Source organism: Sinocyclocheilus anshuiensis, unplaced genomic scaffold (genome assembly GCF_001515605.1).
Source record: "Sinocyclocheilus anshuiensis isolate Anshui unplaced genomic scaffold, SAMN03320099.WGS_v1.1 scaffold980, whole genome shotgun sequence".
NCBI classification, from domain to species: domain Eukaryota; kingdom Metazoa; phylum Chordata; class Actinopteri; order Cypriniformes; family Cyprinidae; genus Sinocyclocheilus; species Sinocyclocheilus anshuiensis.
This window is the reverse complement of record NW_015552596.1, coordinates 38,746-54,681: the sequence shown is the minus strand read 5'-3', so window position 1 is coordinate 54,681 and position 15,936 is coordinate 38,746. Positions and strand designations below refer to the sequence as shown.

Sequence of the window (15,936 nt, the reverse complement as noted above, 5' to 3'; positions counted from 1 at the left end):
GTTTTGTGGTCCAGGGTCATATATATATATATATATAATATATATTTATTTATTTATTGATTTATTTCAACCTGGAACTGTGTGAAGGTTCTTCATAGATTCAAGGGTGAGTAAATAGCAACAGATGGATAGTCATTTTTTAGGGTGAACTATTCCTTCAATGAATATTGCTTTATTTTTAGGAAGTGAGGTGTTATAAACACTACCAAGTGCTTTTATGATTAAAATGATCTGCAGAAGAGGGTAGAACGAGATGTGATTTTCTATGATTTACAATGTAAGAATCCACAATATCTGTACATAACCATTATTTTCTCTTTTTACAGACTGCTGAGGGCAGTGTCGTCACCCTGACATGCAGCGGCAGTGACATGCAAAAAGTAAGATACAATATGATATACAATAGACTACAAAAAGTGAAATATGACTGCAAAAAGTGAAATATGAGAATGAAACATGTCGTTTGATGAGCAGAAAGTAATATAAATAGATAAATAATAGACTCTGTAATGGATGCAAAAATGCATAAAATGAATGTAAAAGTAGCACACAAACAGAAAAAAAAGCAGAACTATTGGTTTACATCTCTGTTTTGATCACAGTCACAAGTAATTTTTTCATCCTCTGTGGTAATAGCTTGTTTAAAGTGATCTTGACCTCCCTCCCCTGAAAAACAAAGCCATATTCCATTAGTTTCTAAGATCAGAAATGATGCCAGACAAGACATTTATTGAATAAATGCTTTGCTTACCGTGACTTGCGTCTGATGAGTACCACAATGCCTGCTATTATGATAACCATGATAATAACTCCAAGCACAATGCCAGTAGTGGATGAAGATGTACTTCTTGCTGTGAAGAATTTGAGACATCAAATACTTTCAGGTACTGATATTATATCTTATATTATTTTACATATCATTTAGAAAGACAATAACAAGCTAGCTTACAATCACATGACTTCCTCGCTACCTCTAGCATGGGCAAGTTATACCACAGTATTCAAACATTTTAAAGTGTCAGTAATGTGGCTGAAAAATGTGTTTATCTGTGCTAAATAATGTCATGTAAACTGGTCACAGTTTTTGAAATGAATCTCCCACAGTCAAGGTCGTGAAAGCTAGACAGGTTTCTCTGAGGAAGTGCCTCAACTTTGTGGAAACGTCTTCTTGCGAAGAGCTGACATTTGCTGTGGACTAAAAAAAGGAAGTTTTGCTTTTACTATATGAGTTGAACAATAGACAACAGACAAAATATATTTTTTCTTGTCGCACACGTTTATGTAAACCGTCAAGATGCTTAATGTTAGATATGATTTGGATTTTTAAACAATTATATTTCATTGTTGTGGGGGGTTTTAGTAAATGAAATGCTAAACACATTTTAATTATTTTATAATACAGAGGAATAACCTGGTTAATAATTAATATGAATGGTAACATTATAATAAGGTTCCATTTATTAACATTAGTTAACTGCATGAACTAACAAAGAAAAATTATTTTATATTAAAGTAATTAAATTAATCTTAATATTAAACAAGGAATCTACTAATATATGATTAAAATGAAAAGTTGTATATGTTATTATTATTTAATAGACCTGAGCTAACATGGACTAGCAATAAATAGTTTTTATACTATTGCTAATAGTTTTTTATACTATTGCTCATTTTTAGTAGTCAGTGATATTATTCAATATAAAAGTGTTATATTTTATGTGATCTATAAATTCATAAAGATATATGACGTAAGGGGAATCTAAAGGGATCTTATACATTTTGAAAATATCAGAAAATTTTACAATTGTGATTTCCAGGCCTAGAATGAAAATTTTATTAGATGTTTGGGTCTGAAATATTTAATTTAATTGTATTTATCCTCATCCTAAAATGATTTTAAACCATACACTGACAAATGACTGAAAACTTTGGAAATTCATTGATCAAAATTAGCAACTTAAATTGTTAATTTTTTTGTTTGTTTGTTTGTTTTTTTAAATAGTTCAATGAAGAACCTTTAACATCCATGGAATCTCTCCAATGCACAAAAAGTTCATAACAGTGGAAAAAATATTCTTTACACTAACAAAAAAATGGTTATTTTAAGGACTGTTCACTGAAAAGTTCTTTGGGGGACCCAAACTTTTTTTTTTTTTATGCAAAATCCTCCTTTTGGAACATTTAATTTTTGTGCAATATGAGATGAAATATTGCATATCCAGAGCATAAGAGACTGTTCTTACTTTCTATCTGATGTGTGACCTGTAGATTCACTCCTCTCTGTCCTGGTAGCTTGGCCTTCAGATGGTTGGTGATGAACCGGAACACGTACACGCCGCTGTCTTCTGACCTCAGATCAGATATCATCAGAGAGCAGTTTTTGCTCCCTGTCTGCCCCAAGTACTTGACTCGGCCCTGGTATGAGGGCTCAGGGAATATCCCTGCACTGTGGTACACGTATCTGGGTGTAATGCAGCGGCTTTCATTCAGACACCACATCTCTGTCAGCACTTTGCGCAGTATTCCCTGGTCGGACTCTTCAGGGTAGTCATAGGTGCACTCCAAAACTACAGAAGAACCAGGAGGAGCATAGACTGGATCCATAGGAACACGTACTGTCCAGTCAGCAGCAAGAGCGCCTGAAATGGAAGCATATGAGTAATTCTGAAGGAATCTAATCAGAAACAGCTGGTTCTATAGTGTAAACAGCATTCCTATCTGTGCTTTCTCAAGCAAATTATATACTCAGCAGTAGAAGCAAAACTTCTGATGTATCGTTGTGCAGTGAGTCTTACCCAACAGAATCAAACATGTCAGGGTCCATATGGCTGCAAGGAGATTCGTCATCATGTTGCAGCCTCAAGTATTTCCTTACTGTGCAGATTTGAAAACATCACCCTTGTCTGGTTTTAGTTCCTCCTCCTCCTTTTTCGTCAGTTATTATGTCATTATTTCCTGCATCTGGCCAGTTCTTACTACATAATTCCCATGCTATGTTATTTTATGAAAAACAACAATCTATTACTAATAATTTTTAACATTAAAATGAATTTTACTTAATATTTAATGTTAAGTATTTTCAAAAAATAATATTATAACGTCATGTAAATAATAATAGCTGTGATTATTATTATTAATATTAATATTATTATTATTATTATCGTAAAATACTAAATTGGGCATAAAGCATACATGTTTATGGTATTCATAGTCATAAGAACTAAAGATCCATTTATTAACATTAGTTAACTGCATGAACTAACAAAGAAAAATTATTTTATATTAAAGTAATTAAATTAATCTTAATATTAAACAAGGAATCTACTAATATATGATTAAAATGAAAAGTTGTATATGTTATTATTATTTAATAGACCTGAGCTAACATGGACTAGCAATAAATAGTTTTTATACTATTGCTAATAGTTTTTTATACTATTGCTCATTTTTAGTAGTCAGTGATATTATTCAATATAAAAGTGTTATATTTTATGTGATCTATAAATTCATAAAGATATATGACGTAAGGGGAATCTAAAGGGATCTTATACATTTTGAAAATATCAGAAAATTTTACAATTGTGATTTCCAGGCCTAGAATGAAAATTTTATTAGATGTTTGGGTCTGAAATATTTAATTTAATTGTATTTATCCTCATCCTAAAATGATTTTAAACCATACACTGACAAATGACTGAAAACTTTGGAAATTCATTGATCAAAATGAGCAACTTAAATTGTTAATTTTTTTGTTTGTTTGTTTGTTTTTTTAAATAGTTCAATGAAGAACCTTTAACATCCATGGAATCTCTCCAATGCACAAAAAGTTCATAACAGTGGAAAAAATATTCTTTACACTAACAAAAAAATGGTTATTTTAAGGACTGTTCACTGAAAAGTTCTTTGGGGGACCCAAACTTTTTTTTTTTTTATGCAAAATCCTCCTTTTGGAACATTTAATTTTTGTGCAATATGAGATGAAATATTGCATATCCAGAGCATAAGAGACTGTTCTTACTTTCTATCTGATGTGTGACCTGTAGATTCACTCCTCTCTGTCCTGGTAGCTTGGCCTTCAGATGGTTGGTGATGAACCGGAACACGTACACGCCGCTGTCTTCTGACCTCAGATCAGATATCATCAGAGAGCAGTTTTTGCTCCCTGTCTGCCCCAAGTACTTGACTCGGCCCTGGTATGAGGGCTCAGGGAATATCCCTGCACTGTGGTACACGTATCTGGGTGTAATGCAGCGGCTTTCATTCAGACACCACATCTCTGTCAGCACTTTGCGCAGTATTCCCTGGTCGGACTCTTCAGGGTAGTCATAGGTGCACTCCAAAACTACAGAAGAACCAGGAGGAGCATAGACTGGATCCATAGGAACACGTACTGTCCAGTCAGCAGCAAGAGCGCCTGAAATGGAAGCATATGAGTAATTCTGAAGGAATCTAATCAGAAACAGCTGGTTCTATAGTGTAAACAGCATTCCTATCTGTGCTTTCTCAAGCAAATTATATACTCAGCAGTAGAAGCAAAACTTCTGATGTATCGTTGTGCAGTGAGTCTTACCCAACAGAATCAAACATGTCAGGGTCCATATGGCTGCAAGGAGATTCGTCATCATGTTGCAGCCTCAAGTATTTCCTTACTGTGCAGATTTGAAAACATCACCCTTGTCTGGTTTTAGTTCCTCCTCCTCCTTTTTCGTCAGTTATTATGTCATTATTTCCTGCATCTGGCCAGTTCTTACTACATAATTCCCATGCTATGTTATTTTATGAAAAACAACAATCTATTACTAATAATTTTTAACATTAAAATGAATTTTACTTAATATTTAATGTTAAGTATTTTCAAAAAATAATATTATAACGTCATGTAAATAATAATAGCTGTGATTATTATTATTAATATTAATATTATTATTATTATTATCGTAAAATACTAAATTGGGCATAAAGCATACATGTTTATGGTATTCATAGTCATAAGAACTAAAGAGCATAATAATAATAATAATAATAATAATAATTACTGATATTATATTATTCAATTATGTTCCCAGTTACATGTTTTTTCCCATGTCTCATGATTTTTAAAAAATATATTTGTTACTACATAATTCCCAATGTTATGTTACTTTATGAACAATAACAATTTATAACTAAATATTTTAACATTAAAATTAAGCCTATATAAAAGCATCTAAAAAGCAGCATGTCATGAGACCTTTAATATTACATTTTATTATTCTAATATTATATCAAATAGTCAATATTATATTAAATAATCAAAGCTGTGATTATTATTATTGTGTATTATTATTAGTATAAAAAATTAATGATATTGCAAGGGCGTAGAATTTAGTAGGGACGGACATGTCCCTACCAATATACAGCGACTACTAAATTGTCCCTAGCAATAATTTCGATCAAACAAATAAATATATGTGTTTGTAACCATTGTTGTTGTAATTTTGGCCGCGTCTGAAATATGTCATACCATTGATATTACCTGAGAAGTAAATACACTTGAAATAAAGTAAATATGCTAGAAAACCGCACGCTTTTTGATACATCGGCGGAGTAAGAACATACAGTATAAGGTAGCCGAAGTCTTTAAAACATACATGCACAGTTGAATGATAGAGTTTCCCTTTCGAACAGTCTCTCCTGTTGCATCGCTGATGCTTTTGGGGAAACTGTTACTGCAACTACAATGACTGCAGAGTAGAACTGTACGAGTGTACCAGTTCGCCGCAGCTGGCGAAGGAAGTACAGCCTCTGCTGGGCCTTCTTGACAATGTGGAGCTCCCACTTCAGGTCCTGAGAGATGGTGGTGCCCAGGAACTTGAATGACTCCACTGTTGTTACAATGTTGTCCATGATGGTGAGTGAGAGGAGAGCAGAGGGGTTTCTCCTGAAGTCCACTATCATCTCCACTGTTTTGAGCGTGTTCAGCTCCAGGTTGTTATAACAGCACCAGACAGCCAGCTCTTTAACCCCCTTCATTTAGTCCTGTAATTTTGGGTTTCTTTGGGATGGGGATGATGGTGGAGCATTTGAAGCAGAAAGGGACTTTGCACCGCTTCAGTGATCTGTTGAAGATCTGTGTGAAGAAGGGAGCCAGCTGGTCAGCAGAGATTTTTAGACAGGCTGATGTAACACTGTCTGGGCATGGTGCTTTCTTTCTCTTCTGTTTCCGGAAGACTTGACACACATCTTTTTCACAGACCTGAAGTGCAGGAGCGGGGGAGAGGGGGGTTGCTGGAGGTGTTAATAGATCCATGGAGAGAAGGTCAGAATGGGTGTGGGGTGTGAGACAGGGTTTTTCAAACCTGCAATAGAACTCATTCAAATCGTCGGCCAGTTGTTGATTCACCTCAGTGCTGGGGGATGGTGTCTTGTAGTTGGTGATGTCTTTCAGTCCTTTCTACACTGATGCAGGGTCATTGGCAGAAAACTGATTTCTCTGCTTTTCAGAGTAGTTCCTCTGATCTCCTTTGTCAGTGTGTTTTTGGCCTGTTTATACAAGTCTCTGTCCCCACTCCTGTAGGCATCTTCTTTGGCCTGACCGAGCTGTCTGAGTTTTGCAGTGAACCACGGTTTGTCATAGTTGTAAGTTAAATGAGTCCTGGTAGGGATGCACATATTCTCACAGAAACTGATGTATGATGTTACAGAATCCGTGAGCTGGTCCAGATCAGTGGCAGCAGCTTCAAAAACACTCCAATCAGTGCAGTCGAAGCAGGCTTGTAAATCCCGCTCTGCTTCATTTGTCCATCTTTTTACAGTCCTTATTACAGGTTTAGCTGATTTCAGTTTCGGTCGGTATAAAATGAACCAGACAGTGATCAGAGAGCCCCAAAGCTGCCCGTGGGACAGAGTGATATGCATCCTTTATTGTGGTGTAACAGTGATCCATTATATTACTGTCTCTGGTAGGACATGTAACGTGCTGTCTGTATTTAGCAGTTCACGTGTGAGGTTTGTTACATCTGTACACCATCTTTCGTTGATGTATGTTCCACATACATCCACCGCCACATGATTTCCCTCTTGATTCTGAGTCACGATTCACTCTGAACAGCTGGAAGCCCGGTGCCGAATTCTGCACCTCTGCCAGATTATGCACCCCCTAGTATTGGTAGGTTTAGGAGTAGGTGTGGGGGAGGGGTTAGGATTAGGGGTGGGGTTAGGATAAGGCAATCCTAAAGGGGGTGCATAGTCTGGCAGGGGTGCAGAATACCAGCTCGCTTCCCACGCTCGCTTAAAACACCAGCTACAATGTTCAGCAAAATGTCTGAGTAATCAAAAACTGGTAGAAGATTGTGTGGTGTGTACTGCCGAATGTTCAGCAGTTCATCCCTGAAAAACAACAGACAGGAAAAATTAAACAAAAACATTAAAACAACTAGAGAGCTCCTCACTGAGGCAGCCAGAGGCAGATTTTAATCATTTGTGGTTGATTTTAATTTGTGGTTACCATGGTTTATCTACAGTAGTAACCATGTTTTTTTCAAAAAGGGGAGGAAAAAAAAAAAAAAAAAAAAAAAAAACAATCGGACCAAAATTTCTCTGTGTGGGTACAGACACATTGCCAAACAAGTGAATGACATCTTCTTCAGAAGAGTGACAAAAAACAGCTGTACTCACTTCAATGTCTGACTATTATAATTATGTCCATAAACTGTTTGTGAAATTTGGAGTAATTTATTAATCTGTTGTTTGACCTCTAGTCTCCACCAATGACAAAATCAAACCTACACCCTTGATATTATGAATATAATTAACTATTAATTTTCTGTTTGATAATGTTTTATATGAATAATCATTATTATTATTGGTCAATTTAAATGATTCGTCTTGTATTCGAAAATCTATAAAAACCATACGAGATGCACACATTTTCCACATGGCATCATATCGCAGACGCAGTCGAATCGCTCATTACGTGCTTCATCAGATGAGTTGCGCATACACAGGTTCATCTGTCCAGCGCGCGCGCGCCTGCACACACTTACCCACCTGCGCTCTCCTGAGACTCGCTACTGACCGGAAGAGGGAGGTTTCTATCCAGTGAACAGCGCAGAAAGAGCAGAGAGAGTGAGGAGAAGCGCTGCCCTGCCTGTCGGAGAATAGCTTCATTTAACACACAATAAAAGAGCGAAGGACTCCGGGGAAAGTGAAATGTCAGCGCGAATATCTTGAAGAAACCACTGATTTACTTCTTCATCTCTTTGGTTCCTATTCAAGAGTTTATCCAAGAACCTGAAGTGGAGAGGTAAAGGTGAGAACTTAGGTTTTTACGATTAAGAGCATTAACTAAACTGGAAGTAAACGAATGAGACATTAAGCTTTTATATCGTCCCATTATGATCATTTATATACAATAATAATACTAACAATTCAAAAAGGTCAGTTGTTTTTCCTCCTTATGTAACTGACCATCAGGTCAGGACAGAATTCGTTATATTGGATTTTTCATTCTTATACTGGATGATTTTTTTTTCATTCATTTAGAACTTTTAACTTACATTTAATAAAAAATAAAGAAAGAAAATAAATGTTAGGCTAATATTTGGAAACATTAGAGACAAAAAGTGAATATGTAGCTGAACACAAGTTACACAACACTAAACACCTTTCAGTCCTCTAAAAGTGTTTAATTTGAAACAAAATTTTAAGTTATAAATCATTCAATAATTCATTATGCTTCAACCAGTTTGGATTGAATTATTAATGAAGAAACTTTTAGGAGTTAGTAGCAAGGACATACATGAATGCACAAGTTAAATTTAGGGCAACAAAGTTTTTTTTTTATTTTTATTATTATGTTGAAAACATTTTTACAGTGATTGTTAATAACAGCACCGACTGTAACTCTCGGAATAATTTCTCAGTTTGCCCTTTGGTTTATTTAACTTACTTAACCGATCTTTGTCCATGACAGAGGTCGGATTACTTTTTATAAGCATTTTCCGTGACATTTTCAGGTTTGAAGAAGCAACAAATCAAGGTTTTGAGGAGTAATCATTGGAATCTGTTCCAAGTTTATTTTCCAGTTTTCTGTTTTGGATAAAAATGCCAGAGAAGAAGATCGGTGAGTACTGAGCTATTTCTCTCCTTTTTGACATCAGGCAAGTGCTGTGTTAAAGATTAACAGTGATGGGTCATGTACTTGATTTGTTTTGGTCAGTCTTGATCTGTGTATTACTTTGACAAAAGGCCAAAAGGTGTGTAGACATGATGTGATGTGCCCATACAGCTGTTAACCTGCACAGAAAAACTAAATTCTTCTTCTAAAGTTTTTCTTAGACTAGATTATGAAAAAAAATAATAATAATTTTTACTTGTTAAGATTTTTTGCTCTGATTTCAGACCTTTTAAGGCCTTCATTTATGGATTATATACAGAATAACATACTTTTTTTCCCATAACTTGCTGCTTGCTTGATGTAGATTAGCCGTTTAGCATTTTCAAAAAATGTTCTGGACCAAAACAGTCCTTTATAGTGGATGCATTTCATTGTAGAGGCCAGACTTGAACATTTCAGAACCGATATACATTAGCTAAAGGCAGTTGTGATGTTTTAATTTGTCTGCAAAACTCGAATCATCCAGGTATGACCATCTTAAGCAAGAGAGAGAGAGAGAGTGAGGGAGAGAGAGCAGTGTACCATGAAGAAGCTCTGTCTCATACAAACCCCCACTCAGACAAAAGTATTACTTGTTCTCTGGTCACATGGGTCATGGCAGGTGCTGTAGAAACGTTCTGAGGCAGTTGGGAAATCCTCAGGAATGAAATGAGAGAGAGAGAGAGCAAAGAGGAAAACATCACACTGTTTCAGTTTTGTTCTGACCTCTAATGTAACTGTTCAAAGCTGGGTCAGTTGAGAGTCAAGGTAAGATATGGATGGTCTCATTTTCACTTGATACTCTGATGTTTCAAGCGCATTGTTTAGCAGCTTGCATCAATGACCAAGAAATTTCACAACTAGAACTGCAACCGATGCTGTTTCAGTCCAACATCTGATCTAGATTTAAAATTGGTTGTGTTATTAGATGCCCTCTGGAAAGCCGCTTAATGGCATAATTCACACAGACAAATGATTTTCTGCATTATACACCTTAGGTAGGGTAAATGACATGATGTAGGACCTTTATACAGTGCGTGCCATAGATTGTAAGTCTCGTTTTCATGTACATTTAATATGCTGTCTAATCTGACTAGGTCTATTAATTAAAAGTTTGGGGTCGGTACGATTTTTTCATGAAAGTAGTCTCTTATGCTCACCAACACTCTTAAAAATAAAGGTGCTTCAAAAGGTTCTTCAAGCGATGCTATAGAAGAACCATTTTTGGTTCCACAAAGAACCATTCTGTCAAAGGTTCTTTAAAGAACCATCCCTTTCTTACCTTTTTATAATCTGAAGAACCTTCTTTCACCACAAAGAACCCTTTGTGAAACAGAAAGGTTCTTCAGATGTTAAAGGTTCTTTATGGAACCATTTGGGCAAAAAGGTTCTTCTATGGCAATGTGAAGCACCTTTATTTTTAAGAGTGAAGGCTGTGTTTATTTGATCAAATCAGTGTTGAAAATAGCTGTGCAGCTTTATATTTTGTGGAAACCCTGATATTTTTTATTTATTTGAAATAGAAATCTTTTGTAACATTATAAATGTCTTTACTTTCACTTTTGATCAATTGAATGCATTAACTTGCTGAGTAAAAGTATTAATTTCTGACCCAAGACCACTGAATGCTAGTGTAGTTTGCTGTCTCTTTATTTGCAAATACTACAATAAAACAATTGCAACTTCTTAAATAATTTTTTGAGAAACCATTTGTGTAAAGAATGGGAGAATAACCATTACTGCTGAATACATTTCTTTCCCTTCGTGTTAAGGGGATGACCATGTTAGGTTTTAATTTGCTATAACAACCGTGTGAGCGTACAATATTTCTTATATACTGTAGTGTACTGTATGTAAGAAATAACGTTAGTGACTTTAGGGTACTTATCTCAGGTCTTGGTGTTTGAAATTAAGTTCAATGAAAGTAAAAACAGAAGCCCACCACCATTTTTCTCATCATGTGAGAAACATCAGTCTAACATCACTTTCCATCTGTTATATATCCGTGACCATGACCTGTGATTCCCTCAGAACTGCTGAGAGTATGGTTCATCAAGCTCCAGCATGAACGAATTTCCCAGCAAACACATCACACATTGTTCTCAAAAAGATAGTCCACCCAAAAATGAAGATTATATAATCATTTACTCATTTCAAACCTGTATGCTTTTCTTTCTTCTGTGGAATACAGAAGGCGATATTTTTTAATAAAGTTGGTAATCAAACAGTTTTGCGTCCCATTAACTACTATAGTATTTTTGTCCATACTCTGGAAGTCAATGGAACCCAAAATGCTTGGTTACTAGCGTTCTTCAAAATATATTATTTTGTGTCCCACAGAAGAAAGAATGATGACAGAATTTTAATTTTTGGGTAAACCAAGTGATTTTACACCTTCAGGCAATTACAGATTTTTATACTTTTTTGTGCTTGTTTAATTCATGAGGATCATAATACTGTAAAGAGTTGTTTCTACGTGATATAGCAAATGGCTGCAATATAACAAAGAGTGAAAAATTTAAGGGGGTCTGAATACTTTCCGTACCCACTGTATGTAAGAAATAACGTTAGTGACTTTAGGGTACTTATCTCAGGTCTTGGTGTTTGAAATTAAGTTCAATGAAAGTAAAAACAGAAGCCCACCACCATTTTTCTCATCATGTGAGAAACATCAGTCTAACATCACTTTCCATCTGTTATATATCCGTGACCATGACCTGTGATTCCCTCAGAACTGCTGAGAGTATGGTTCATCAAGCTCCAGCATGAACGAATTTCCCAGCAAACACATCACACATTGTTCTCAAAAAGATAGTCCACCCAAAAATGAAGATTATATAATCATTTACTCATTTCAAACCTGTATGCTTTTCTTTCTTCTGTGGAATACAGAAGGCGATATTTTTTAATAAAGTTGGTAATCAAACAGTTTTGCGTCCCATTAACTACTATAGTATTTTTGTCCATACTCTGGAAGTCAATGGAACCCAAAATGCTTGGTTACTAGCGTTCTTCAAAATATATTATTTTGTGTCCCACAGAAGAAAGAATGATGACAGAATTTTAATTTTTGGGTAAACCAAGTGATTTTACACCTTCAGGCAATTACAGATTTTTATACTTTTTTGTGCTTGTTTAATTCATGAGGATCATAATACTGTAAAGAGTTGTTTCTACGTGATATGTCCATATGACCCAAAGGCTTGTCAGTCCAGTCCTGATGCAGAGCTGCAGCAACTTGTTTTGTGTGTTTGTTTGCTCTGGGCTTATCAGACAGCACAGTCTTTGCTGTAGTCTGATGTCGCATGTTAATCATCACACCATAGCTTCTGCACAAGCTCTTCACAGTCAGAAAAACACATGTTTTGTGATGGTCCACATGGCAGCTGCATGTGCAGAAGCCCCTGTGCATTTTAGCAGAATCTGAAGCCTATCAATCACAAAATCCTACACGTCTCATCTCCTACATGTTTGCTAAATATGATTAAAAAGTCCATATAAAGTTAATTCTGGTTATCCCTGCTCATTCTTGTCATTGAATGTAGTTTAGTTGGAGCCTTGGCTCATTGGTACGGTAATGTATGTGTTTGCAATGTAGGGATGCAGGTTTGAGTCTGGTGTGTATATTTCCTACTACTCCCAAAGGAAGATTTATTGCTCAGAGGTTACCCCTTTTATAGCTCACGAGACTTAAACCTGTATATTATTTTCTTAAAAATATTATTTTTGACAGAAACAGCATTTTACACATTTACCACCAGGCACATGCAAGAAATCCACCTATCATGCTTTTTCTCCTTATATTGTCATATCATTAGCTTTAAATCAAAGTAAAAACAAAATGTAAACTTTATATATATATATATATATATACATATATATATACATATATATACACAGCTGTTTATATATAGTTTTTAACTGAATTTTATGAATATCTTTGAGGTCATACTGAAATCATTTGATTCCAGACTTTGGTATCTTGTCAAATCTGAACAGAGTTCCCTCTATGACATTGTTGAGATTTTCTCTGGAACTAAGCATCTTATAGGAAACTCTTGTGAGATAATTAGGGTCTTTTCATTTCAGTATAAACATCTAAGAAGATGCTGATCATGGCACTGAGATGATGTCCCACGTTTACTTTAGCAGTGAGGAATTGATGATTTTGGACTATTGATCTCATTCATGGTTGTTCTTTTCATCAGCTCTGTCATGCTTTATGTGTTTGTGCACAGGCATGAATTTTAACGTTCACAAAATCTTAAACTACTGCTTTAAATATATGCTTTGTCCTGCACTGAAAGTGTTGGTTTCTGTCCTACAGGAAGTCCAGGGATGAGTATCTTCAGCCGGTGTCGGGTGGCCGCTGCGGTAGCTCTGATCTTGATCATACTGGGAGGGCTGGGAGCCGCCGTCTGGGCCCTTGGTGAGACTTTCTACTTGCTGATTTAATGGAATACTGCAGTCACTCCAGAGACACTTTACACTTGATTTCTTTGTTTGTTTTTTCAGTCACGTATCTCAGAACAACAGAAGATACTGGATTATTTGATGGTAAGCATTGTTCATTTGTACTCATATTTAAATAAGCTATATTTAATATGTATTATATTTAATATACATTATATAAATATATAATAAATATATTTAAATTAAGATATACAGTATACAGTATGTTGCTTAGGTTTTTTTAAAGAAGGCTGCATTTATTCTGAAATACAATAAAAACAGTGATGTTAAAATAAATATATATATACAGTGACAGACGGACACAGTTTTTGTTTTAGCCAGCTGTATTTACTCAACTTATAACATCCAAGTGAAATATATAACACCAACAAAAACAATAAAAAAAAAAATCACTCAGTTGGAAAAAGGATCACCTCCTTGTGTCAGTATTTTGTTGAACCACCTTTTGCTTTAATTACAGACTTTAGTCTGTTGGGATTTGTCTCTACTAACTTTGCACATCTAGACTGCCAGGGGCGTGTCTACGTGGTGGCCAGGGGTGGCACCAGCACCCCCTGAAATTTGGCTGGCCACCCCAGGTGCCCCCCCCCTACCAGATGTCTTGCCATAGGCTTGTTTTTAGTAAATTTCTAATTTTAGGCGGTTTCTATAGTGTGATCTTAATGACAATGTCGAGAGCGCATAATGTTACGCGATCCATGTGCGCAAGGACGAATCTCTCCACTCCCAAGCGGATTTCGTTCACTCACACAAAACTGGACGTGTGCTTTTAACAGACATCGTTCCGCAAACACAACCCCCCCCCGGCCACCCTCTTTTGAGCCGGGGGGCCAGTCCCCCCCAACCACCCTCTTTTGAGCCAGTGCTGGCCCCCCCATTTAAAATGCTGTAGACACGCCCCTGTAGACTGCAATATTTGCCCACTCTTCTTTACAGAATTGCTCAAGTTCAGTTAAATTTGATGGTGAGCGTTTGTGGACTGCAGTCTTCAAGTCATTCCACAGATTTTCAATGGGGTTTAATTCTGGGCTCTGACTAGGCCATGCAAGGACATTCACCTTTTTCTTCTTCAACCACTGTGTGCTCAATTTTGCTGTGTGCTTTGGGTCATTGTCATGTTGCAAGGTAAACCCTTTTCCCATTGACAACTTTCTGGCAGAGGGCAGCAGATTTTCCTCGAGAATTTGATGGTATTTTGCTGCAGAGAAACACCCCATAACAGAATATTACCTCCTCCATGCTTTATCGAAGGAATGCTGTTATTTGGATGGCGTGTTGTATTGTATTTCCGCCAGACATATCGTTTGGTGTTGAGGCCAAATAATTCAATTTTAGTCTCATCTGCCTCAGAATCTTCAAGGTGAGTTTTGGCAACGCTCAGTCGTGACTGCATGTGGCCTTTCTTGAGGAGTGGCCTTTTCCTTGCAACCCTCCCATACGAGCCACATTTGTGGAGAATTGTGTGATATTGCTATCACATGCATACAATGACCACTCTTTGTCATAAATTCCTGCAACTGCTTCAGAGTTGCTGTAGGCCTCTTGGTCGCCTCTCTGACCAGTTTCCTCTTCGATCTTTCATCCAGTTTGGAGTGACATCCTGATCCAGGGAGGGTCTGTGTTGTACCAAATACCTTCCACAATAGATTTCACTGTGCTTCTAGGCATACAGGTGCATCTCAATAAATTAGAATGTCGTGGAAAAGTTCATTTATTTCAGTAATTCAACTCAAATTGTGAAACTCGTGTATTAAATTAATTCAATGCACACAGACTGAAGTAGTTTAAGTCTTTGGTTCTTTTAATTGTGATGATTTTGGCTCACATTTAACAAAAACCCACCAATTCACTATCTCAAAAAATTAGAATACTTCATAAGACCAATAAAAAAAACATTTTTAGTGAATTGTTGGCCTTCTGGAAAGTATGTTCATTTACTGTACATGTACTCAATACTTGGTAGGGGCTCCTTTTGCTTTAATTACTGCCTCAATTCGGCGTAGCATGGAGGTGATCAGTTTGTGGCACTGCTGAGGTGGTATGGAAGCACAGGTTTCTTTAACAGTGGCCTTCAGCTCATCTATTGAACTTTTCCACGACATTCTAATTTATTGAGATGCACCTGTAGATAAAGCCTATGAATTTTTTTTGTATTCATCTCCTAACTTGTGCCTGTCCACAACTTTATCCCAGAAGTCTTTTGACAGTGCCTTGCCAACCATAGTTGATTGATTGTTTGCTTCAGTTGCATTACCAAGGACTGAAATGCTCCAGGAAAGCTCTTTTCATGCTGAGCTAATCAAAATGACCACAGCTGATCACAGTTG

General features: G+C 36.3%; 3 protein-coding genes across 3 annotated transcripts in view; 1 reads left to right on the top strand and 2 right to left on the bottom strand.

Moving 5' to 3' along the window:
• Window positions 1-578: 578 nt before the first annotated feature.
• Window positions 579-2,859, bottom strand: LOC107665648 (sialoadhesin-like). The gene is made up of 4 exons (XM_016456615.1): window positions 2,796-2,859; window positions 2,244-2,639; window positions 752-851; window positions 579-666 (listed from the first exon to the last, which is right to left on the bottom strand). Exons 1-4 carry the CDS (start codon window positions 2,848-2,850, stop codon window positions 642-644), a joined length of 576 nt encoding a protein of 191 aa, XP_016312101.1. The 5' UTR covers window positions 2,851-2,859; the 3' UTR covers window positions 579-641.
• Window positions 2,860-3,956: 1,097 nt separating this feature from the next.
• Window positions 3,957-4,634, bottom strand: LOC107665645 (sialoadhesin-like). Its single transcript, XM_016456612.1, has 2 exons — window positions 4,571-4,634; window positions 3,957-4,414 (listed from the first exon to the last, which is right to left on the bottom strand). Exons 1-2 carry the CDS (start codon window positions 4,623-4,625, stop codon window positions 3,957-3,959), a joined length of 513 nt encoding a protein of 170 aa, XP_016312098.1. The 5' UTR covers window positions 4,626-4,634.
• A 3,377-nt stretch (window positions 4,635-8,011) lies between these two features.
• Window positions 8,012-15,936, top strand: part of LOC107665644 (serine protease hepsin-like) — a 19,406-nt gene continuing 11,481 nt past the window's right edge. Inside the window, exons 1-4 of the mRNA XM_016456611.1 lie at window positions 8,012-8,290; window positions 8,997-9,103; window positions 13,464-13,565; window positions 13,652-13,693. Coding sequence (XP_016312097.1) covers window positions 9,085-9,103; window positions 13,464-13,565; window positions 13,652-13,693 — 163 coding nt within the window. The 5' untranslated portion in view covers window positions 8,012-8,290; window positions 8,997-9,084. The remainder of the gene's footprint in view (window positions 8,291-8,996; window positions 9,104-13,463; window positions 13,566-13,651; window positions 13,694-15,936) is intronic.

Bases quoted from the DNA above. Each gene is read 5' to 3' on its own strand.
- LOC107665645 (XM_016456612.1), bottom strand. From the start codon at position 4,625: ATGATGACGAATCTCCTTGCAGCCATATGGACCCTGACATGTTTGATT. The intron at 4,415-4,570 runs GTAAGACTCACT...CTTCCATTTCAG, and splicing joins GACATGTTTGATTCTGTTGG to GCGCTCTTGCTGCTGACTGG.
- LOC107665648 (XM_016456615.1), bottom strand. From the start codon at position 2,850: ATGATGACGAATCTCCTTGCAGCCATATGGACCCTGACATGTTTGATT. The intron at 2,640-2,795 runs GTAAGACTCACT...CTTCCATTTCAG, and splicing joins GACATGTTTGATTCTGTTGG to GCGCTCTTGCTGCTGACTGG. The intron at 667-751 runs GTAAGCAAAGCA...TTTGTTTTTCAG, and splicing joins CTCATCAGACGCAAGTCACG to GGGAGGGAGGTCAAGATCAC.